This window comes from Aspergillus eucalypticola, assembly GCF_003184535.1.
Source record: "Aspergillus eucalypticola CBS 122712 chromosome Unknown BO83scaffold_12, whole genome shotgun sequence".
Classification (NCBI taxonomy): domain Eukaryota; kingdom Fungi; phylum Ascomycota; class Eurotiomycetes; order Eurotiales; family Aspergillaceae; genus Aspergillus; species Aspergillus eucalypticola.
In genome coordinates, this window is record NW_020290286.1 from 309,566 (window position 1) to 332,084 (window position 22,519).

Here is a 22,519-nt window from a genome sequence, read left to right on the forward strand (position 1 = left end):
TGACATTATTTTCCTGACCCAAAGAATACATAATATATATGGTACCTTGGGATATCTTCGTATAAAGTTCGGTACCATATTAGGGTTTACTGGAGCGTCCCTGCTTATGGCTTCTTCTCAGGGAGTACAGTGGCGAGCTCTCCCTCTACTCATACCAGTTTTCAACATGCTTGGCTAAGGAGAGACTGCCCTCGAGCAGAGATCGGAGGAGCCCGCTCGATTCCAAGTTCTCTAGTCAAGGCTAAATGGGTCCTTCCTTAGACTTCGGATAAGGGAGGAATGAATCTTCAGGGATAGAAGATGCTTTCGGACGGTACGATCCACCTTGGAAGAGAGTCAGTCATTACTCGGTATGGATCTACTCTTCCAGTCAGACGCTTAAGAAGACCACCTCCCGTATTATTCCATCATCAGTAAGCCGGCCCGCAGCGTTGATGGTATTCCTGTCAGAGACAGATTATGGTGCAACGCCACTGACTAGCCTGTAGAGAGTAAGGTTTGAATGCGCTAATTAGAGTTTGAGAGGCCTAGACACGGGATATCCAGATGACTGCTGCAATGCAACAGTAATCCGCAGAATATGTAGTGATGGTGAGTGGTGTGAGAAGGGGTAGTTATTGAATTTTGAGATATCTACTATCGGGTCAGAGACATGGGAAGCCTGACCCTAAAGCAAAGGCCGTCGGGTGGGAGCCCAATGGAAGGATCGTGAACACCAACCAGAACCCGGCAGTTTCTCAACCGATGAACACGAAAGCTGTCTCATCTTGAGGGACCTCCCAACGCGTTAGCCCGTGACTCAAGTAGTCTAGTTTCATCATCCAAAGGGAAGAGAATAAACAAACTCTCCGAGTACTACCGGGACCAGGTTCTTGGGAAGAACCAAGCATCACCCAGGCACAAACCATGGAACATGCCCACCAGGACGGCTCAACCGCCTAAGAATAGCAGGAAAGAATGGGGGGTGAAGGGAAATCGAATAACCTCTTGGACGGGAAGGGATAGTCGGAGGGGCGTCTTGGGTTCATTGTTTCAGATCAGACTCCTTGACAAATCAGCCGCGGCGGCGTGTTTGAGAATGAACCCGCGACTCCAACTAAAAGGACGCATGCCGGAGGAGCCCATCGTCCCCGACCGATCGGCCTAACAGGCTCCGTCAGATCCAGTTCGGTCTGTAAGCAAAAGAGGTTTCAATCCATTCATTAGTTAGCCTCCGGACTGACCGCGCTACTAGATACCAAGGGAGGCGGTTCTTGTCCTGTCAACTTTGCCTTTCAATCTAATCTACTACTACTACCACCAACACTGGCTTTTCTTCTTATTCCTCCCCCTCCTTCAACTTTCCCCTCCGGTCGCCCTACCCATTCCTCCATTCTTACCAAGACAGCACACAGCACACAGCATTTCACCCACCTCCCCAGCCTCAGCATCAGCCTCAAGCGCCTGTCACTTTCCCCTCCAACCACCCCCCCCCGGTGGGTTGACCTCCATCCAGCGATAACGTCAGATCGACAACTTCAACCCCCTAGTGCAGCCCAGACCTTGGTCGGAGCGGCACAAAGGAGGATCGGGTCTTTTGAAAGCAGCACAGACACCCTACCGCATACCCTCTCCTCTTTCGGTTGGATACACCGGTGATATCGATTCAGCCTGAACTGTAAGTTATCACCATGTTGTCCCTCCACAGGCGCCCCCACGGATACCCCAACCCGGTCTTTGTCCTCAGTTGGCCGCCGCTTCAAGGACTGACAGTTACGCGACAATCTTAGAGGTGCAGTTCTGGACCATGCATTGAACGTCCCAACATCTCTGCCGAGTCCCGCTTCCCCTCCGAGTCGGTGTTTCGAAGACGTCAAGGTTATACACACTAGGTGGCGATAGCCCAGCCTTTACGCTATTTATTCCAGAGTTTGCCGCCAAATCAGCAGGGTTATATAGCAGGGAATACATATACCCAAGGAAAGCCTCGTCCGCGATCTCTGGATATCTCGCAGCCATGCTTGCTAAAGCAACCTACAACCCGTTGGGTGTGTCTGCAACCCAGACCCCTACGACCTCCTACTACACTGGGTCCTCGCAGAAGCCCACCGCAATTGGAGATTCACAGAAGGGGATGATGTTCACCAGTCCTACCGAGTCAAGCTTTTCTGACGCGTATGACGGGCTTGATGCGGTCCGGTAAGTCTTGGCCCTTCTAAATCCTCCGACAAAGCATGCAGAAGACTGACCGTTACAAGATCTTGGGATGAGAAGCAGGTTATTGCCTGGCTTCACAGCATAAACTGCGGCCAATACGAGGCCCTGTTCAAAGGTACCAAGCGCCACCGTTATCCAGTTCAAAACTACTCTGGCAACGAATGCTGATCGGCTCCAGCGAACAACTTTAATGGTAATAACCTCATCGAATGTGATCAGAAAATCCTGCAGGAGATGGGTATCAAGAAAATCGGCGATCGTGTGCGGATATTCGTTGCCATCAAGCAGCTCAGAAACAAGTCGGTCCTCAACGGCAAGTCGAGGAACTTGGTATGTTGGATACGCCTCTGATACAAGTTAACTCGAGAAACTTACAATGGACAGAATCAACTGGCTACGCTGGAAGCCGTATCTTACACAAACACTTCATCGGACCCATCACGTCCCTCCAATCTCCGGCAGACTTCCACAACTCGCCGCTCGTCTCGAGCAGCCGAGACTAATGCTCTCAACTATTCCGCTAACAGGCCGTCCTCGCGGCCTGAATCGCCTCTGCGTCCGCAGCAGTATGTCGCTAATAGCCCGATGGAAATGGGACGTATGGAACAGGGGCAAAGCTACTTCAACCATCCGTCCTCCGGTAGCTCAATGACCAGCCGAAAGCCAGGAACGCCCAGCGAACGAACTGGATCGCATTTGAGGCAAAACCCTAGTTTGGATGGCTTGACTATGGGTCAATTACCGACGAACTCGCCCGTTATCAGAGTGATATACACAGGAGGACAAACTAAGATGCTGGACATCAAACACTGCAAGACTGCCGATGAGGTCGTTCTCTGCGTGCTGAAAAAACTACAACTCCCGGAACACCAATACCGCAATTACTGCTTCTACGTGTTGGACGGCCTGGAGCCAAATTCTGCCAACTGTAGAAGACTGACAGACCAGGAGCTCATGGAGGTGTGTGAGAGTACTCACCGGTCCGAGCGGGGTCGCCTTATTCTTCGCAAAATCCATGCTGGGGAACCCGATCCCGATGAGCTTCGTCGTGCTTCTCAGCTGGCGGTAGATGAAAGTCAATTAGCGCATATGAATGCTCTGAGCAGTTCCAATGTTCGCAACCAGCTCAAGATCCAGCAGCTGACTGGCGAGCCCTGGCATAATATCAGACAGCCCATGTCACCCGTTTCTTCCCGACACAACCAGACACCTAGTGAACATGATATGCGACCGCCCATGAATGTGGAGCGTCAGGTGGGCAAGTTGCGGTCCTTCTTCGGTGCCCGTCCTCCAAGCGAGATGATCATCCATGAGATCACGTCCTATTTCCCTAGTCACCAGCGGGAGGAAATCGAAAAGACCATGCGCATGTCTGTTCGCAGATCTCAGCGCCTGAGCCGGGCCGCCAGCCGTTTGAGTGTCGTCAGTAATACAAGCTATGCGTCTAGCCTGAGAGATGCGCCCCCGATCCCCAGTATTGCCGATACCTGGCTTAATGCCGGGCCACAAACTGCTCGCGGCCAGCGGCCACTCTCTGTTTCCAAGTTCAACCTTCCTTCCGCTACGTACAGAGATTCGATTGCTTCCAGCTCCCTTCAGCCTCTTCAGGAAGAATCGCCCGTCGAGCCCAATCGCAAATCATATGTTTCTTTTGACAGTGGCTCGGATGACCCCACAACGTCGCGCCAGAGCCTTGTGGATGAGAACGCAAGTGTTGCTGCAACGGATGGAGGCTCACTCAATGAACGCTTGAGCATCCTCGTAGCAGAAGATGGAGAAGAGGAAGATGATGGTCTCAATGACTTCTTGGCTGGAAACAACTTTGCTCCCAAGAACTGGATGAAGGGATCCCTAATCGGTGAAGGTTCCTTCGGAAGTGTCTTCCTCGCCCTTCATGCCATTACCGGAGAGCTCATGGCTGTGAAACAAGTTGAGATTCCGTCCGCAACCAAGGGCACTGAATTCGACAAGCGGAAGAATAGCATGGTTACCGCCCTCAAGCACGAGATTGAACTTTTGCAAGGGTTCCATCACCCGAACATTGTCCAGTACCTGGGCACTGCTGCTGACGACCAGTACTTGAACATTTTCTTGGAGTATGTTCCAGGAGGGTCCATTGCTACCATGCTTAAGCAGTATAACACGTTCCAAGAGCCTCTGATCAAGAACTTCGTGAGGCAAATCCTTGCCGGTCTCTCTTATCTCCACAGCCGTGATATCATCCATCGTGATATCAAGGGTGCCAACATTCTTGTTGATAATAAGGGCGGCATCAAGATCTCCGATTTCGGTATCTCTAAACGAGTAGAAGCCTCTACTCTCCTCGGTGCCCGGGCAAGTGGCGGAGGTGGCCACGCACACCGAGTCTCCATGCAGGGTAGCGTGTACTGGATGGCACCTGAAGTGGTCCAACAGACGATCCACACCAAGAAGGCTGACATTTGGAGTCTGGGCTGTCTGGTGGTCGAAATGTTCACCGGCGCACATCCCTTCCCCTCCTGCAGTCAACTCCAAGCCATTTACGCCATTGGTAAAGAGAAAGCCAGACCTCCCGCTCCCGAACACGCGAGCGACGAAGCCGTAGCATTCTTGGACATGACCTTCCAAGTTGATTACGAAAAGAGACCTAGTGCCGACGAACTTCTCAAGTGCCAATTCCTGGCCAGTCCTCTTGCATGAAAATAGCATCAAACCGGGACCTTTCCCCCACCCGGAAACACTACCTAATACATTGACGACGAATTTCTTCCCGAATGCTTAATCGATTGATTTGTGTGGAGAGTTGAATACCCCCTGGATTCGCGTGCGTTTCTGTCTTTTCCTTGTTTCCGCATCACTCATACCACATATATTGTCTTGATCTGCCTTTTGCTTTCTCACTTTGCCACCCAAAAGCACAATCATATAACGGCCGGCCTCTTTCCCCCCTTACCCTACTGATTTTCTATCTTTTGGCTTGTTGACAAGCCACGATGAAAGTCAATTCAATTCTTGTACAGAGCTGCAATGTGCCGTGATATCTTACATATAATAAGCTTCCGTCAAATAAAAGCTGCGATTGTGGGCCAATGCTGAATTTGTTCGTGCATTGCTACTCCCTGGGAGAGGGGAGACACCATCTTCTATTTTCAATTGTCTCTGTAGTAGTATGTTATCTATATGTAACTGATAGACTATTTAATTTGACGATTACTAACGTCATCGACATGCACCTTATTATTTTTTTTCTCAGTCCTGTCTTGAGAGTTTCTTGTCATGTCTTGTCATGTCATATACTAGTATTAAGCTGGAATCAGAAATGTGCATTTGTAGTTTAATAATACCAAAAACAGAGCGTATTTTACATAGATGATTCTAACAACAGCAGCAGCAATAATAATAATACTAATAACACCACAGATATAGGTACTATCCTTTCATGTTACATATTCAAGGAGGAAGATGTTTGCTCAAATCAACAAAGGTGTGAGTGAGGTGATGGTAATGGGAGAAGAAGAAGACAATGGCCGTCTATTGATTGCCAAATGTCAATTTCCTAACACATGATATGTTATGGATTTTTTTCTTCAATTGACAAGCTTGCCGTAGAAGGGAACACCCATGGCGCTGAGCAGGAGACGGGCGTCCTTGTCGGTGTTGGCGCTGGTGTGGATGGTGATGTGGCAACCGGGGATCATTTTGGGGGGGTACCTATTTCATTCTGATTAGATCTGATCGTACTTGGCACTGCGTGCATATGTATGTGTGCATGTAAAGCGTTGTACACTTGGCAATGCAAATGGGGAAAAACTTACATATCATAGTTCACCTCAATCTCCGGGAACAGAGCCATCTCCTCAGGCTCAAGACCGAAAGTGATGTTACCACTGCTGTCACCACTGCTACCCTTCACACCCTGCCAATCCTTGAGTCTGGGCATGACAACATCGACCAACTTTCCGAAGAAATGCAGCATGTTCTCACCGCGCAGCTCGGCCTTGGCGGCAACGGTATCACGACCGGGGGCGATGTGCCACTGGGCAACGCTGGTCTTGGACTTGAAGGTCTCGACCTTGACGTTGGTTACGGCCTGCAGGGCCATACCGGCGACATGCAGCCATGATGAGTCGTACTGGGCAGCCTGCTTGACGTAACTGTGGAGAGTAATGCGCTCGATCTTGGGGATGTTGTTGAAGGTGATCGGTTTGCGGAGGAGGCGGAGAACGTCACCGCCACGAGGGCCACGGAGAGATCGATTCTTGTGGTACGGGGAGCTGTCATCCCATGAACGGAGACGGGGAGCCTTCGGCGGGGGCTTGAATCCCGGGGGGTTGTGGACGTAGAGGAGGGTGAGGAGGTCCGGTGCGACGGTGGATTGCCAGGTCTGTGCGACACGGGGAAGGGAGAAGGGTCCGGGGACGAAGAGTCGAGAGGAGGGATCAGAGGGCGGAGGGGGCCGGTGAGGGTGAAGAGGACCACGGTCGTATTTGGGCGAGCGGAATTGATAACTAGGTGTTTTGTGTTAGAGGTGATGGTGGATGATTGTTGGAGGGCAGTGAAGCCTAGGGTTTGGATCTTGGAGGTAACGTACCGACTCCGAGGTAGTTGCGTCTTGCGTGCTCTGGCTCTTTCGAGAGGACTGAAGGACTTCACCGTGTCCTCCGACAGAGGGGTGGATAGAGTGGTCGACTCCAGGTCATTGATAGCGGCGGACGGAGATCTCGTCGACGCTTGATCGGAGGCATTGCGACGCCAGCAAAAGGCCGGAGCCCGCGAAGAGGGCGCAAAGGCCCGTGGCAATGACCTTGCCAGGTATCTGGAGGGTTCACTGGCAGCCATTGAGGTCCACAGGGGATGGGGGTTTACTGTAGACTGGTCGGAGACTGGATTCCCAAAAATTGTTTCGCGGACCGGCGAGCATCGACTCTTTCGGGACAGCATCACGTGGTGTGTCCGGGACCTGGCCTGGGTTGTTGGTGCCTGGGGGATCTGGCAGGGAATAAATCAGGCAGCCATAAGGAAGGGCCCTCCACAGGCGGGGATCCACATGTGATCAACTTCGTCATCCCCGCCACCAACAAGCTTATCGTCAATGCGCTGAGATCGGCTGCGAAGGTCTTCTGATGAGCGGCTCTTTCTTCCACATCAGCAAATACCCTAGTTGCCTCGAGCACACTTCCCTCTTTGCCTTTCTATCCATTGTTCTACAGCTAAGATCTTGTGCCGTTACATGTGATGTCACTGATCGCACCTGGTGCCTAGTGCCTAGTATACGTCGGGCTTTGCTAATTGGACATCGTGAGAATTCCATCGCGACCAAAAGTCAGAATAGAGGAAAAAAGATAAATCGGGAAAAATTAATTCTGAGTGATCTCACCGTCTGATATGTGTTGTGACTCCACCAGAGATCTCTTCGCGTGCTCCATCGGAATTCTGGAGCCTGAGCAAGGATTTATATAGATCCCCCACTCATCGATGCATCTCGCACTGCCCACTTCGCACTTTCGTTTGATTTTTACCGTCGTCTGGTTAGGACACATGCGCTGCTGAGGATGAGTGGCATCCACAGGTTTCTCACTAGACGTGAGAAGAAAAATGCCAAAGAAGAGGTATGGTGGAGTTCCGATGGGTGGCGTCTGGTCATGCTAATGCGCCTCGTCATCTAGGCATCGAACCTCCTTTCGCGCCCCCATTTTCGTGGGTTTTTCTCATCCGATAAAATTCCTACCGGGGATAGCAATGAAGATCAAAAGAAGGTGAATTCAATTTGGAACGTGCGTACTCGCTGGTGCTGACAAGAAGTAGATCAAGGTCTTAGAGCAACGTGTCGCACAGCTCGGTATTACTGGCTTACGGCCCGAACACATCAGTTATGCCCTGCAGTCGGAGCACGCAAAGGGGGATGTAGACAAGGCATTTGAGATGCTCATGATTCTTGAGGATGCGATCGAGGGGATCATAAGAGGGTATACGCCAACCACGAAGCTTCTTGGGGCGGTTAATCGTGAAGGCGTCACTTGCTACCTAGATGCACTACTCTTTGCCATGTTCGCTCGATTGGATTGCTTCGAAGCAATTCTCTACAAGTCTTTCAATGATGAGCCCCGCCGGAAATTGTCGGTACTGTTGCGACTCTGGGTCAACATGCTGCGGTCGGGAAGGCTGATTACAACGGACCTTGTGCGTATTCCTTCCGGATTTGTTCTTGTTATTAAAGCTGACTGTCTACTCGGTCGAAGACCAAGCATTTACAGGACGCCCTTGCTGAATGCGGCTGGGAAGATGCGGCCAAGCTTCACCAACAGGATACGTCCGAAGCGTTTACTTTCATCACGGAAAAGTTGGAATTACCGCTTCTCACGCTCAAGATGGACATCTACCATACCGGAAAAGAGGATGTAACAGGTGATCATAAGTTTGTCAACGAGAGGCTTCTGGAAGTTGCGATACCTGAGCCAGCTGATGGTGAGACTGTTACACTGGAAGACTGCTTGGAGTCATACTTTAATAATAGGATTGAGGTCAAGCGGCATCTGGAGCGGCGCTACACTGTGGGCTCAACCAAATCAGTGGACTCGATAGCCAAAGGCTGTACGACACATGTCGAGACCATTGAGGTTGGCTCACCCTTGTCGCCAGCTTCAAGCCAGTCACATTCTCCGCTGGACGATGTCACACCAGTGGCGTCGCTGACGGAAGTGGTCGACTCGGCTCCCCCTCCATACCGACGGAGCAGCATCGTTCAGGAGCGATTTATTCCCGGCGATGAAAATGCTCAGGACGGTACGATCAGCTCTCAAAGGAGGGGCTCCTACAGGAAGGAGGTCATGATGCCGGCGTGGCAGTTTTTCAGTCTCATACGTAAGTTCTACCTGGTATGCGCGTTACGGAAGTGCTGACCTGAGTATAGCATGGTATACGGACAACACCCCGACAAACGACGCCCAAGTCGCCGCGCACTTTTCTTCGAAGCGACCAATCCTTGGCATGTGTCTCAAACGCTATTCCATGACACCCACTGGAAAAGCAGTACGCCTCAATACATTCATAGACATTCCGACCGAGATAGGGTTGCCCCATTTCATTCAGGATGACAGTATGGAAGAAGAAGGCCCCATCTACGGAAACTTCAAGTTGTCTCTGCAAGCCATGGTCTGCCATCGAGGCACCTCAGTCGATTCGGGGCACTATATATCGATTGTTAGAGGTACCAGTGCTGGTGCGCCTCCAGCCAGTTCTCATGGTTCGGACCAGGAGGCAGGTCCTTCTGATGCCTCCAGATACTGGATGCGGTTTGATGACCTGGCGAAAGAGCGAGTAACACTAGTGGACATCGAACAGGCCTTGAAACACGAGTCGCCGTACCTCTTGTTCTACCAGATCTTACCTATCAATGAGGATGCTGCGGCAGCCAATCTGTTCGATAAACCGCCTTCTTCTGAGCTATCGACGGACTCTCGAGATATGGAGAACGCCAGCATGGCGCAGAAGCCACAAAATCTGTCTCTGGATGATATCAGTGGTGCTCGCGCGGAGGGATACGCTTCAGGTCGGCCTAGTTTCGAAATCACTGGCCCCGATGGCGCAGATCCTGCCCCTATGGATCACAATAGCAGAAAGCAGAGTGTGGCGTTTTCTGAAGTTTTTGATCCGACCTCTATGCAGTCATATGCGCCGACTTCGCCGCGACTTACCCCAAGAGATGATGATGGCAGGGCCTCGTTCTCATTTTCTCGACGCAGTTCGAGGCAGACAAGAAGCAATCCAGGCAGTCGTGCAGGGAGCCAGGCTAGCGAGAGCAGAATCAGCACAACCTTCTCACGGTTCACCGGGCGACGCAGCCGAGAGAAGTTCACCAACGATGGAGTCTCTGAAGGCGAAATGGACGAGTTGACGGAGAACGAACTGGGACCGACGGAGAAATTTAGTCCTCCTAGAGGTGAGCGCAAGGACAAAAGCCCCCGACGGATGAGGGACTCCGAGCGAGTCAGAGACAAGCTGAAGGACAAATCTCGGGAGAAAATTGGACGGAAGCTCGACCGGGAGTGTGTTGTAATGTGACGGTGTAGGTGGTTATGACGATCCGAATGTTTGATTCCACATGGGCTTCGCTTACCTTTCAATTATTTGCTATGGGCCCAGGCTGCATGTTTTGAAGGACAAGGGGATTGATACCCGGGCATGTTGCATGTTTGTGCTTTCAGCTCAGTCTTTGTCGGTTGAGGGTTTGCATCGGCGTTCAGTAGATTGCATAGCGACCTAATAGAGTAGTGATAGTTTGCAAGCATGCTTATGATTATAATCCAACCAATACGAAACTCCGAGGGTTTCTATTGTTTTCAATTGGTTAGATATGTGGCCAATAGTATATACATCGAATACTACGCAAGCGGCATCTGGTATAGAGCGTGTCTGCCTCAGGCATATGTGCCAAGGGTATCAATAGCTCCGCTTCGGGCGAGCTCATCCCATCTTCATCATCGCCCATCTCCAGCTCGCCTGGCTGCTATACCTCGTCCGGGCAGCTCCACCCAAGCTTATTGTGCGGTCGAGCAATGAAATAGGACTATTATTTACAATTGGCGCATCATGGCGCTGGAGACGTCCAGCGGTTATGTTGCTCCCAGCAACCTCACCGAGCCTGCGGACGCCGGTTTGTCCATGTTCGATGTCCGACATGTGCAGTTGCAGTTTCCACTGGCTGCGGACTTTGTCGCAGCGCAGGTCGCTAACAATGTTTTGATTCTGGCTTTGTCGACGGGACGCATCCTCCGAATAGATCTTGATACCCCGGAGGACATCGATGGTTCGTGACCTTATGACGGAGATCCTGGAGAATTAACTACACTCCCGGTGCCAGGCTGACCCGCATTTCTTAGATATCGACCTTCCCAAAAAGTCATCGGAGATAGGCGTTATACGTCGCATGTTTCTGGACCCTTCGGCGTCCCATCTGATCATCACCACTACCCTTGGCGAAAACTACTACCTCCATACCCAATCCCGACAGCCTAAGCCACTGTCGCGACTGAAAGGTGTTCCGATTGAAAGTGTCGCATGGAACCCCTCTTTACCTACGGCCTCAACAAGAGAGATACTTTTGGGCACGACGGATGGCCAGATATGGGAGGCCTACATTGAACCATCTACCGAATTCTACCGCCGTGAAGAGAGATATGCGCAGGCCATCTACAAGACAACGGAAGGGTCTCCTGTCACAGGGATTTGGGCGGAGATAATACCTACAAAGCCCGAGTTCAGACGGGTGCTAATAGCGACTCACGGCAAGTTGCTGTGTTTTTCAGGACGCACGGGAAGGTACGGGAGAGAAGGTGGGAGTCTCGTCTACGCTGATCTATTCCAACGCGAGGCGCCTGTAAGCCATGAGATTCAGAAGTCTTCTAGCGCGGCACCATCAGCACTGGCTATCTCGCCTATTGTTCCAGAAGGCCAGAATGCGACTGGCCAGCCGGAAAATGAATTCGCATGGCTCAGTTCGCAGGGTATCTATCATGGGCAACTTCCATATGCGCCACAGAAACTCACACAACCATTTGAAAGCTCAACCATGCTGCCGCGGTCTTTGTTCCCGGCCAGTGAATCTGCGCGCGGAGGCAAGAAGCTTATACAAGATCCAATAACTGCCATGACGTTGTCCCAATGGCACATTCTAGCCCTTGTTGAAGGCAGAGTTGTTGCTGTGAATCGTATGAATGATGAGATTGTCTACGATGAAGCAGTTTTGGAACCGGGACAGAGTGCTTTGGGCCTCTTGACGGATGCGATGCAGCACACTTACTGGCTGTTTACCAGCCAGGAAATCTTCGAAATCGCAGTCGAGGACGAGGATAGAGACGTTTGGAAGGTATTCCTACAGAAGGAGATGTTTGACGAAGCTTTGCAGTATGCCCGTACTACAGCGCAAAAGGATGCTGTTTCCACCGCCTCAGGAGACTTCCTCGCCAGTAAGGGCCGTTATCTGGAGGCGGCCAAGGTCTGGGGCAAGAGCAGCAAAGGCTTCGAAGAGGTCTGTCTGACTCTGATCAACCGAGGCGAGCATGATGCGCTGCGGAAGTACCTTCTTGGGCAGCTTTCTACGTATAAGAAGTCCTCGTCGATGCAACGGATCATGGTTGCCAGCTGGCTTGTCGAAGTATTCATGACGAAGTTGAATTCGCTTGATGATAACATCGCCACCAAAGCAGAATTGGCGGAGGGAACGAGCACGGAAGAAGTCAAGGACGAACTTGGCAGTGTCCGGGCTGAGTTTCAAGAGTTCGTCACCAAATATCGGTCCGACTTGGACAAGAAAACTGCGTATGATCTCATCAGTAGCCACGGACGAGAGGAGGAGTTGCTTTTCTTCGCCACGGCGGTCAATGACCACAACTATGTGCTGTCCTACTGGATTCAGAGGGAGAAGTGGTCGGAGGCGCTCAATGTTCTGCAACGACAGAGTGAACCCGATGTGTTTTACAAGTATAGCAGTGTTCTCATGACGCATGCTGCTGCTGGACTAGTCGACATCTTGATGCGGCAGACCAACCTTGAGCCGGAGAAGCTGATTCCTGCACTATTGAACTACAACAAAACGGTAAATGTTCCCCTGGGACAGAACCAGGCGGTGCGATACCTGAACTTCATCATTGTCAACCATCCGAAGCCATCCGCGGCGGTCCACAACACCCTGATCTCTATCCACGCCTCGAGTCCCTCGTCCTCGGAAGCCGGACTCCTCACCTACCTGCAGTCACAGTCGTCATCTCCGCCGCCATACGATGCAGACTTTGCGCTGCGTCTTTGCATCCAACACCAGCGCGTGCAATCGTGCGTCCACATTTACAGCGCCATGGGACAGTATCTCCAGGCGGTGGAGCTGGCTCTGCAGCATGAAGATATCGAACTGGCAGCGATTGTGGCAGACCGACCGGAGGGCAACGACAAGCTCCGGAAGAAGCTCTGGCTTCTTGTAGCAGAGAAGAAGATCCACCAGCCTGGGACGGGCATCAAGGACGCCATCGAGTTCCTTCGCCGATGCGAACTGCTCCGCATCGAGGATCTGATCCCGTTCTTCCCGGACTTTGTCGTCATTGATGACTTCAAGGACGAGATTTGCAGTGCACTGGAGGATTACTCGCGGCATATCGATGCATTGCGACAAGAAATGGATAACTCGGCGCACACAGCGCGTCAGATCCGGACGGAGATTGCAGCGCTGGACACGCGATATGCAATTGTCGAACCCGGAGAGAAGTGCTGGCTCTGCTCCTTGCCCGTGCTCAGCCGGCAATTTTTCGTCTTCCCGTGCCAGCATGCCTTCCACAGCGACTGCCTAGGCAAGGAGGTCCTCGACGGGGCCGGTGGCAAGAAGAAATATATCCGCGACCTACAAGCGCAGCTAAACAAGGGGACATTGGGAGCGGCGCGACGAGAAGAAATTGTGCGGGAACTGGACGGGCTGATTGCAGAGGCCTGGTAAGAGTGCTCTATTCTATTTCTGTTTTCATTTTTACTAACACTACCGACCACAGCGTCCTCTGCGGCGATCATGCCATCAAGCAGATCGACAAGCCATTTGTTGCGGAATTGAACGGGCCCGATGACTGGGCATTGTAGTTGCCTTGAGCGTGGAGAGCACGTTCCTCATCCAATGCATGCATGTCCTTTTTTTCTTTACTGTTTTACTCGGTAGCTTTTTTTTTCGACCGTTAGCTACTGACTTATCTACCTACTTACTGTCTGTCCCTGTCGTACGATGGCGCCTTGCATTTATCAGCGTTCGAACGAATCATACCTCATGCTTTTCTATTTATTTCCCGGGTATATATAAAGCTGCAATATCATTACCATGGACATAAGCAGAGCACCAGCACCAATAAGCGTAGCAGTACTCCCAAACCATACTTGTTGCAGACCCTGTCGTAGTGACAATTACTACAGTAGTCCAGTCCGTCCTCGTGTTCTAGAGCCGAGTCGAGTCGAGTCGAGTCAAGCAGAGCAAGCAAGAAACAGCTAACCAACCAACCCCACCCCCTGTCTTCAATTCGTCTCTGCAAAAGCACCGACACACGGACACACGGACACACACACACACACACACACACAGACACACCTTGCTGATCCCCTTTTTCTCCAGTGTGTGTGACTGCTCGTGTGGGTGGGTGTGTGCTTTGCTCGGCGTAACGCCTGCCCAGCTAGCTGCATCCGACAGGGCTGTGCGGGTGCAGCTTGCAGCACACTCTGCATATTAGCCAGCCAGTAGATGGATATCTTGCAACCTACAAATCTCCACTTTTTTTTTCTTTGATTCCTGCACCTGCAGTGCGTTTCGTGACGAGTTCTGTGCTGCGCTGCGCTGGTGGTGGTGGTGGTGAGTGTGGTGAGTATTGCTGCATCCAAGCGCCGGGGAGGGAGGATCCTTGTTTTCTGCTTACTTTGTGTATAGATGGGACTTAGGATATATTTTTGGGTTATAGGTACTAGTAAGTAGATTAAGTAGATATGTTGGTTACTTACTTTGGGTTATAGTAAACATTATTAGTACTAGCATGTATATCTATATATAAACAGAAAGATGTGTAGGAAATATATTTAGTTACGATACTACATAGCGAAGAAATACATAGGTAATGAGTAGCATAGCATGGCATAGCATAAGTCCATATTATACCAACACCAGTAATATTTGTATTTATACACTGGTAAGTAAGTAAGTAGCAGGTAGGTAGCACTACATCAATATGTTTACTTGGTAGTTATGCACAGGTACAGAGTAGCATACCTACCTCCACATACATCACCACAAACATATCCAAGTACTTCGAAGTAGTATCCTGGACTACATACATATCCTCATGTTGTGTTCCGTGATAGTACATATGATCCATCTGTAGTATGTACGATAACTCACATACATACATACATACGTACTACATACGGTGCATGTCTTGCTCTACTCATCCTGTCTGGTCTGATCCATCTCATTGTCTGAGACACAAACGGAAGGGATAAAGGAGGGGTGTGCAGCAAGCAAGCAGGCAAGCAAGCACCCCATACTCCATACATGATGAGTCTTGTGCGGGATTATCTTGCATGTTCATGTCCTTCTTTCTTGGATTGAGTGAGTGAGTGTGTGTGTGTGTGGGATGTAGGATATGGATTCTGGGGTAAGATAGTTGTTGAGAATAGGTGAAACAGAAACAGAACCAGAACCAGAACCAGACTGGGATTTGAGATATGAGTTAGGGTAACTAACTATCTTTCATACTGAATAAACTACTAGTAGATAGGTGGAGATAGTTTATTATCCCAGACATAACAAATATCTAGATAATCATCAGTTAGTTACTACACAGTTAAGTCTTTTGTGTCATTTCTTATTCAAGTAACCAACTAGAAGAAACCACAACCACAACCACAAATCTTCTGTAATTACTCAAAAATGAGTCCTCGGTTCCTCTCTTCCGTCCGTTTCTCAACGGCGATCCCACTCCACATCCCCATCCCCATCCCCCATCCCCAGTTCTGCCTGCGGTTGTTGGTTCCGGGTGAGAAGCAAGGAGGTTCGTCCAGTTTTCGTCCTTCTTTTTCCTCCCCGAACTTTCATCCCGAGTTGCAGTAAGTAGGTAGGTAGGTAGGTCTTGAATCTGGGGAAATCTCATGCACACATACATTCCATACCATCCCAGTTTCAGTTTTTGTTCGTTGAACGGTTCTTTCTTTATTTGTAACTACGTAACTAACTAACTAGTTACTCTAGTAAATAGTTAAAACACAAGACAGGGTAATATCCATCCAATCCCAATCCCTCTCTAACCGCGGAACTACCACCTTAAATTCCCCTATTAGTGGGATCTCACAAATCACTAAATTGCTTTTTTTTCCCTTTTCTGTTAGGTGGATGATGGGTGGATGGATGGATGAATATGAACGGCAACTGATAGCGATGTGACAAAAAGTATAATTAAGTGGCTGGGCTTTAGTTCACCTATCTAGTTAATAGATAGTGGTAGTAGTAGTGGTAGTTTGATTGCGAATTGGACTTGGCCTGTGGCACTTTACTGTTGATCGTGCGGGGTAAAGGTGCCACTAACTAGTAAGTAGGTTTTGACTATCTGTTTATCTGTTTATCGATTTTATTGTATTTATCTTGTCTGGGAAGGTTGGGATAGGTTGGTGGCGATGATCGAATCATTTCCGTATGGGGTGATGATGATGGGTTGCTTTTGTGTCGCGTGCTCATTCATGGATTATGCTGTGCTCATTGCTGGTTGGGGTTGGGATTGGGGTAGTTGGGGTTTAATGATGGCGATGAGGGTTGAAGGGTAGTGATTTGATTGATCGGATGCCAGTGGGTTATCTGCCGATAGGAGTGATACGGGGTAAAGTATTTACTTGGTACTCCGTATGGAGTACTACTGACGGATATATGGATATATGGATGTATACTATGAATCTTGTAATCTATCTGGTGGAGATGAGATATGTCCGTTTGGGAGTGATTGGTCTCATTATAGTTACTTGGAGTTTTCTATGGTTGTTTCGTTTGAGATTGTGTCTGTATCTGTATCTGTAGCTGGCTGTATACTAATTTAAAGCATAGTGATAGAGATAGATAGATAGATAGTACTGTTCTGCAAATGTCGAGACCATCACCTCCAATGGTGCAACATCCCTCCATCCATCCCCAAATCCTGGTACTAGATAGATAACCTTTTCCAACCTTCCTCTGCCTCCTAACTGGCTCCCTCTCCCAGGTTCCACCGATACACCACACCCGCCCAGAACAAGCGACGATAGGGTGTTCCAGCCATCAGCACCGCCCGTGTTTCATTCGGCAGATAATCATCCCGATAAGGGGGAGAAAGCAGACAGTATCTAAGGTTCAGCACCTGGGGTTTCCATGAACCTAGTCATTGTTGAGACGGAAGGTTGGCAAGTTCCAGGCAGTCAGGATTATCCAGTTCATCCACTGGGTCACGCTATCCCGGTTCCATGGGAGAGATGAATGTTAGCGGGAAACCTTGGGGATGGCGTGAGAGATTGGCAGAGACAGAGAGAGAGAGAGATAGCCAGGTGACCTGGATCACCTGAGAGGCTAAAAGTAAATACTTTGTACAGTAAGTATGGGCCTGAGACTGGGGCTGGGCTGGTATTTGGTCATTCGGGAATCCTGGGGCAGAGATGGAACCAGATGGAATCTCATGGAAGATTTAAACTATTCTCTCATACGAAGAGTGTGTCAGCCACCATCAGAGATTCAAAGGAACCGAGAAGGATGGTGGATGGTGGATGATGATGATGATGAGGTGGTGGTGATGGTGGTGGTGGTGTGGTGGTAAGGCCAGGCAGCTTGCTTGGGGGGCCGCTGCTTATCGCGTGATGCGTGCAAAAACAGCCACCTGGCAGAATGAATAGCGGAAAACCTAGTTAATGGGAAGGAATTCCTTAGTCAGAAAGGAACCATCCATCCATCCATCCACGTATGCCTGAGGTCTGGTTCTTTTTGTTGTACTCCGTCCTCCGTACCCTTTCTTTGAGGGTGACCACCTCATCATCGTCCCTTGGCTGCCTCCTGCTAGCTGCCCATCGGCGTGTCGGAGACAGGCAAGCCTGCATGATCGAGACACGCAACCCTTTGCCAGCTGCAAGGACGAAACCTTCCCGACACTCGCTCGGGAGGCGGTCAGCCAGGCACTAATGCACCTTGGTCCTTCACCGCCAGCATTGCTACTTTTGCTCATGCAGCCCCGGAAAGATTCTTGCCAGCCACGGGGCGCTGCCAGTGCCTTTTGTGTTGGCTGTTATGGAAGTTAAGAGTCATGTTATGTTTATTGATGTTGATTATAGTTATGTGTTCATTTATTTGACTTTGTATTTTTCTTTTACTCAATTTCATCATTTAGTCTCCGATCATGTACCTCCGTTTTATGTATGTAGGAAGAGGGATATTTCCATCCAGTCACCTCGTACCAGTTGTACACAACCTTATCCACTACTTACTACTTACTACTACATAGTAAGTAATAGTAATAGTAAAAGTACCATAACGGAGGATAATAATTATTATCTTGCCGACAGTACAACCCGAAACGAATCATTAGCAAATTCGCATACTCTGCTACATACCTCCTGTCATATGTTCACTCCATATACTCCATGATACCAAAGCCAAAGGAAGAAAAGGGAAAAACAAATAACCAAAGTCTCCACCCCGATCGATAGTACGATACGATTGCCAGATCAGAAGTTGGCCCAGGAGTCTGTCTGTCTGTCTGTCTGTCTGAGACGTAATCTCCCTCCTGCCTTCCCGTTTAACCCCGCAAATCCTGTTACAGATGATGGGCCGAGTTGAAGGAAATCCCGCGCGGTAAACAGGATCAACGTGGATCACGCAGGTTTTGTGCAACAACAATAGACGTTGTTGATTGATTGATTGATTCAACATGGTGTATAGTTTCCCTGGATTATCTGGCTGGCCTGGACCGAACCACACACATACACCTCTCTTTCTCTCCTAGCTGTGACTGACTGACTCAATTGTCTTTTATTTTCTTCTTACTTTGAACCTTAGGTACTAATCCTTTGGGGAGAAAAAAAAGGTACCTGATGCGGTGCTGAACTTTTAGGTACTTACCCTTACTCAGATTGTTAATGTTAGGTACATACTCTGTTGGTTTACTACCTCGTCGGGTAGATATGATTTTTTACTTTCTTACATACTTTTTTTTCTCTGCATGGGCAAGTCAGAAAAAATAGAGGAAATTATTCAGTCATATCATTATCTCTCATATGATCGGTGATACCTGAGTGATACCTGAGTATCGTCAGTACTACTAGTTACTACGGAGTAGTAGCAGAATCTACTGCCACCTCTCGGAACCTAGGCTTTAGTCTCCTCTGATGATCGGCGCGCAGCAATATCCGTATCTACCGACAACAGCTTCTTCCCCATACTAACTACTAGTCTATAGTCCACTGTGTCACAAGTTAGTTAAACTCGACGAATGTCCGGGATCGTCCTCCCGGGCCTTTTTTCAGAACAGCCGACCCAAACGAATGGTCAATTATTGGCCACGACTTCGCGCCAGTCGTTGCTTGCTTGGGGCTGGCGTCATGCAGCCTGGAAATAGTGGCCACTGGGGGATTCTGTCTGATTGGATCCTGAGGGATCCACTGTAGCGTCACTCAGACTGTTGTGGCTGCCCGCCAGGCCAACTCCAGGCACCCCCCGGATCCGTATTTGTTACTTTACTTAACTTACTCACTTAGTAATCATGCTGGGCGCAACTCTTGATTGGATTTGTTCCCGCCGCCGGCCGAGGACGGAAGAGTCAGTGGAAATGATTAGTATGCTCTGAAAATGGAAACATGTTAGCGATACGTAGTCTAGGTGCAATCGTCGCGTGTCCAAGTGTGTTTCTTGTCTCCATCGTCACCGGTTCCTCTGGTGGGGTGGTTTCTCCCCGTTTACTGTTAGATCATAGATGGTGGATGGATGGGTTTAGGATCGATCTGATCTGGTCTTGGTCTGGTCTGTTGGGGAGAGAAGAGGGGAAATGAGGGCGGGCCATTCGGTGATCATTACCTTAGCTCTGGGTTGATGATGAAGACGATGGCTATGATGCTAATGATGTTGGGTATTACGAAAACCGCCGCCCCCTTGTTTGTGTTGTTGACTGACTGGTCTCAACGGAAATAGTTATACCTTGGATGCATTATTTCCGTCATTGTCAATGTTTTGGAGGGATTGGCTGGTGGAAGAAGGGAATGATGTAGTTATCTCCCGGAATATATTGATTGTACTTTGTGTCTGTCTATCAGGGAACATAGCAAGGTGGATGATAAGTGATGAGGATAGATAACATAGCTCGGATGGGGTGGGAGAGACCCTGCCGGGACCTGCAGGAACTTAGCTTAGCCGGTAGACTTGGTGCTGCCTTGGTGCCCAGGGCGTACCCTCCATGTCCCCTGCTCAGGCAGTAGTCGACTCACGCCGTCTTTGCTTGGGAGGTAACTCTAAACTGGCGCTTAACTTGACTTTTGATTCTACTGCACCAATTGAAAAGTTATGAATATATATTAACTTTTTGTTATCTAATGGCCATCAACAATTTACATAAATTAGTTCAAAGTTAGTGATTGATTAATTACTTTAATGTGTACGTAGTTAGTTACTGAGGGAGGGAACTTACAGTCAGCAGCCGTTTAAGTTATTGACAAGCTGGCCGCAATCAGGACAGGTTACATGTACCTGAGTCTGGGGGGGGGGGGGGGGGTTGCGGCACCTATACTCCGTAGTTACTACATAGTAATACATTTCCCCAACAAGCAAAAATGAAAAGAGAAATGCCTCGGGGAATTGACGCATTCAATGACACCTGCCTCCCAGCCCGTCATTTTGGAATTGCAACAAATCTCGTCATTAAAATGCCAAATGACAGTATCATTATTGACAAAGCAGTAATGGAATTGAGACGACCTGGCAACAATGGCAGGGGATGACTCAAAGGGAGACACAGCGGAAAAGTGGAGGAATGTTCTGGGCTGCTGAGGTGATTGATAGGCAGCCAGGAGAATAACGCCTTCGTAATCAATGACTGGAACGCTACTGAAACATTACTTGGTGCCATTCAACGGCTTCTCGGAGGCAGTGATTCCCGTGCTCAACTATCCATAGATATTACTCCGTAATACCTGTAAATAACTGGGAAATTTATTATTCTTATTACAATAATAATTAATACTACTAATAGGTTATTGGATTATTGATTGACTCTGGTGCCTTTTGGTAACTGGATAACCAAGTTTGAGAGATAGGGGGGAAAGACTCAGGACTTGAGTTGAGTCAACCAGACAGAGTCGGTACCGCAAAAAGGGTCGGCTCTTCCATGACGCTGCGGGTTATGGAGAACCTTCCAGGACAGGCAATGCTGAATCACCGCCGCGCGGATTCTTCTGGCGACGGACAAGAGAGGAAAAGGGAAGGGAAAACAGTCATTCAGGGGGGCGCAGAAAGAGGGAGTGGAGTCGAATGGCCGGATGCGGCCTCTTTTTCTCGACCTGCCGCCAGTCAGGTGGGTCGGCCGGAAGATCGCACGTACAGTATTGTTACCACTTGACCACGAGGGAAATGGGGGTTGCCGGGTACCATCCTCGCAGGCACTTGGCCCGATTGGGGAGTCTGGAGTATGCATGAGTATGCATGATTACCGTAATAAACACCCGTCATTGGCCAGCAGGCCACCCACCCTGGAACCAAGGCGACGTAGGAGGTTCTCGCTCGTTCGCCCACTTTCTCGCCATCGCTGCAGGTTGAGTGGGTTTGTTTCCCTTTCCCTCCCCCAAGGTTCCGAGAGTCGCCCCCCTCCGACTAGCCGTGCCTAGGAAATACTAGGAATATGGAAGGGCATAGAGTCCAGTCGTCACCCTCCCTCCGTTTCCACCCTCCCCCCCCCGTACTTTTACGAATTACCGTACCTACCTAAACCCCATCTGATCCCAACTGCTATCATCCGGAACCTCCTTATCCCTATCGCTCGCTCTTGCTCATCCATCCTCTCCACCTCACCTTCCTACTCACACCTTCACTCTCACCTTCCTCTTCACTTCCTCTCCATCTTCTTCTCCTCCTTTCTCTCTCTCCTACTCTTCTCTTCCTCTCTTCCTTCCTATCCTTATCCTTCTTCATCTCTTCGTTCCCGCGCTCCCAGCTACCAATCCATTGCTCCTTCTACATCCGCGCTTCCCCAATCAGCCTTCCCAACCCAACCCATCAACTATCGCCACCCCATCATCTTCCTCTTCGCCTCACCACCTCTATCGCGACACGATACAGTACTGCTTGCAATCCTCTGATTAGGTCACATTGCCAAAGATTTCCCCACTAGATCTACTTCAGAACAGAGTACTTGTCCTGTCCTCTACGGTCTAATCTGCCTCGCCGCTGTCTTCCTGCCTGGCCTTCCGAACACCCTGCGTGACTCATCTCAAAGCCAACCACGTCGAGAGTTCCTCGGACCCACGAGTCCCTCCCTCAATCCAACCGTCTCAAAGCCGCGTGCTACGTTTCAATTGCAGAGATACGTGTTGAGGGTTTTGCGTCTGCTGTGAGGTCGACTTCTGCTTAGTTGTCCATCCGTCCGCCGCGCAACCTGGGCCGGGTGCTGGTATTCGGTTCTTCATCTCGTTCTCCTACGGGCCTGAAGATCCATCATACCAGTTGTCCAGAGCCCCGCTATACCTCCTATATAGTTCCTCTTTCTCAAATCTCCGGACTATATATCATCGGGCGACTTATGACCTTATAGCCGTCGGTCCCATCCTCGATCACTTCCCCTCCCCC

General features: G+C 49.7%; 7 protein-coding genes across 7 annotated transcripts; 4 read left to right on the forward strand and 3 right to left on the reverse strand.

Annotated features, from left to right (window-relative positions):
* The first annotated feature begins 1,805 nt into the window (after nucleotides 1-1,805).
* BO83DRAFT_32277 (STE11 family mitogen-activated protein kinase kinase kinase) lies at nucleotides 1,806-5,046 on the forward strand. The gene is made up of 4 exons (XM_025527908.1): nucleotides 1,806-2,178; nucleotides 2,238-2,311; nucleotides 2,375-2,526; nucleotides 2,581-5,046. Exons 1-4 carry the CDS (start codon nucleotides 1,997-1,999, stop codon nucleotides 4,873-4,875), a joined length of 2,703 nt encoding a protein of 900 aa, XP_025388146.1. The 5' UTR covers nucleotides 1,806-1,996; the 3' UTR covers nucleotides 4,876-5,046.
* Nucleotides 5,047-5,482: 436 nt separating this feature from the next.
* BO83DRAFT_378423 (mitochondrial 54S ribosomal protein uL5m) lies at nucleotides 5,483-7,117 on the reverse strand. Its single transcript, XM_025531246.1, has 3 exons — nucleotides 6,767-7,117; nucleotides 5,991-6,683; nucleotides 5,483-5,886 (listed from the first exon to the last, which is right to left on the reverse strand). Exons 1-3 carry the CDS (start codon nucleotides 7,012-7,014, stop codon nucleotides 5,763-5,765), a joined length of 1,065 nt encoding a protein of 354 aa, XP_025388147.1. The 5' UTR covers nucleotides 7,015-7,117; the 3' UTR covers nucleotides 5,483-5,762.
* A 97-nt stretch (nucleotides 7,118-7,214) lies between these two features.
* Nucleotides 7,215-7,939, forward strand: BO83DRAFT_32314 (uncharacterized protein). The gene is made up of 3 exons (XM_025527921.1): nucleotides 7,215-7,473; nucleotides 7,581-7,784; nucleotides 7,842-7,939. The coding sequence occupies exons 1-2, from the start codon at nucleotides 7,299-7,301 to the stop codon at nucleotides 7,685-7,687; spliced, it is 282 nt and encodes a 93-aa protein (XP_025388148.1). The 5' UTR covers nucleotides 7,215-7,298; the 3' UTR covers nucleotides 7,688-7,784; nucleotides 7,842-7,939.
* Nucleotides 7,286-10,494, forward strand: BO83DRAFT_378424 (ubiquitin C-terminal hydrolase family protein). Its single transcript, XM_025531247.1, has 5 exons — nucleotides 7,286-7,784; nucleotides 7,842-7,931; nucleotides 7,981-8,355; nucleotides 8,415-9,036; nucleotides 9,086-10,494. The coding sequence occupies exons 1-5, from the start codon at nucleotides 7,728-7,730 to the stop codon at nucleotides 10,234-10,236; spliced, it is 2,295 nt and encodes a 764-aa protein (XP_025388149.1). The 5' UTR covers nucleotides 7,286-7,727; the 3' UTR covers nucleotides 10,237-10,494.
* Nucleotides 10,495-10,663: 169 nt separating this feature from the next.
* On the forward strand, nucleotides 10,664-13,973 carry BO83DRAFT_32334 (vacuolar protein sorting protein DigA). Its single transcript, XM_025527928.1, has 3 exons — nucleotides 10,664-10,981; nucleotides 11,055-13,650; nucleotides 13,707-13,973. The coding sequence occupies exons 1-3, from the start codon at nucleotides 10,765-10,767 to the stop codon at nucleotides 13,789-13,791; spliced, it is 2,898 nt and encodes a 965-aa protein (XP_025388150.1). The 5' UTR covers nucleotides 10,664-10,764; the 3' UTR covers nucleotides 13,792-13,973.
* A 632-nt stretch (nucleotides 13,974-14,605) lies between these two features.
* On the reverse strand, nucleotides 14,606-15,396 carry BO83DRAFT_417163 (uncharacterized protein; the record flags this gene model as incomplete). The annotated part of the gene is made up of 5 exons (XM_025534736.1): nucleotides 15,106-15,396; nucleotides 14,961-15,062; nucleotides 14,798-14,873; nucleotides 14,692-14,731; nucleotides 14,606-14,654 (listed from the first exon to the last, which is right to left on the reverse strand). The coding sequence occupies exons 1-5, from the start codon at nucleotides 15,238-15,240 to the stop codon at nucleotides 14,606-14,608; spliced, it is 402 nt and encodes a 133-aa protein (XP_025388151.1). The 5' UTR covers nucleotides 15,241-15,396.
* A 2,173-nt stretch (nucleotides 15,397-17,569) lies between these two features.
* BO83DRAFT_32358 (uncharacterized protein) lies at nucleotides 17,570-17,887 on the reverse strand. The gene has a single exon (XM_025527940.1). It carries the CDS (start codon nucleotides 17,791-17,793, stop codon nucleotides 17,623-17,625), a length of 171 nt encoding a protein of 56 aa, XP_025388152.1. The 5' UTR covers nucleotides 17,794-17,887; the 3' UTR covers nucleotides 17,570-17,622.
* Nucleotides 17,888-22,519: the final 4,632 nt, after the last annotated feature.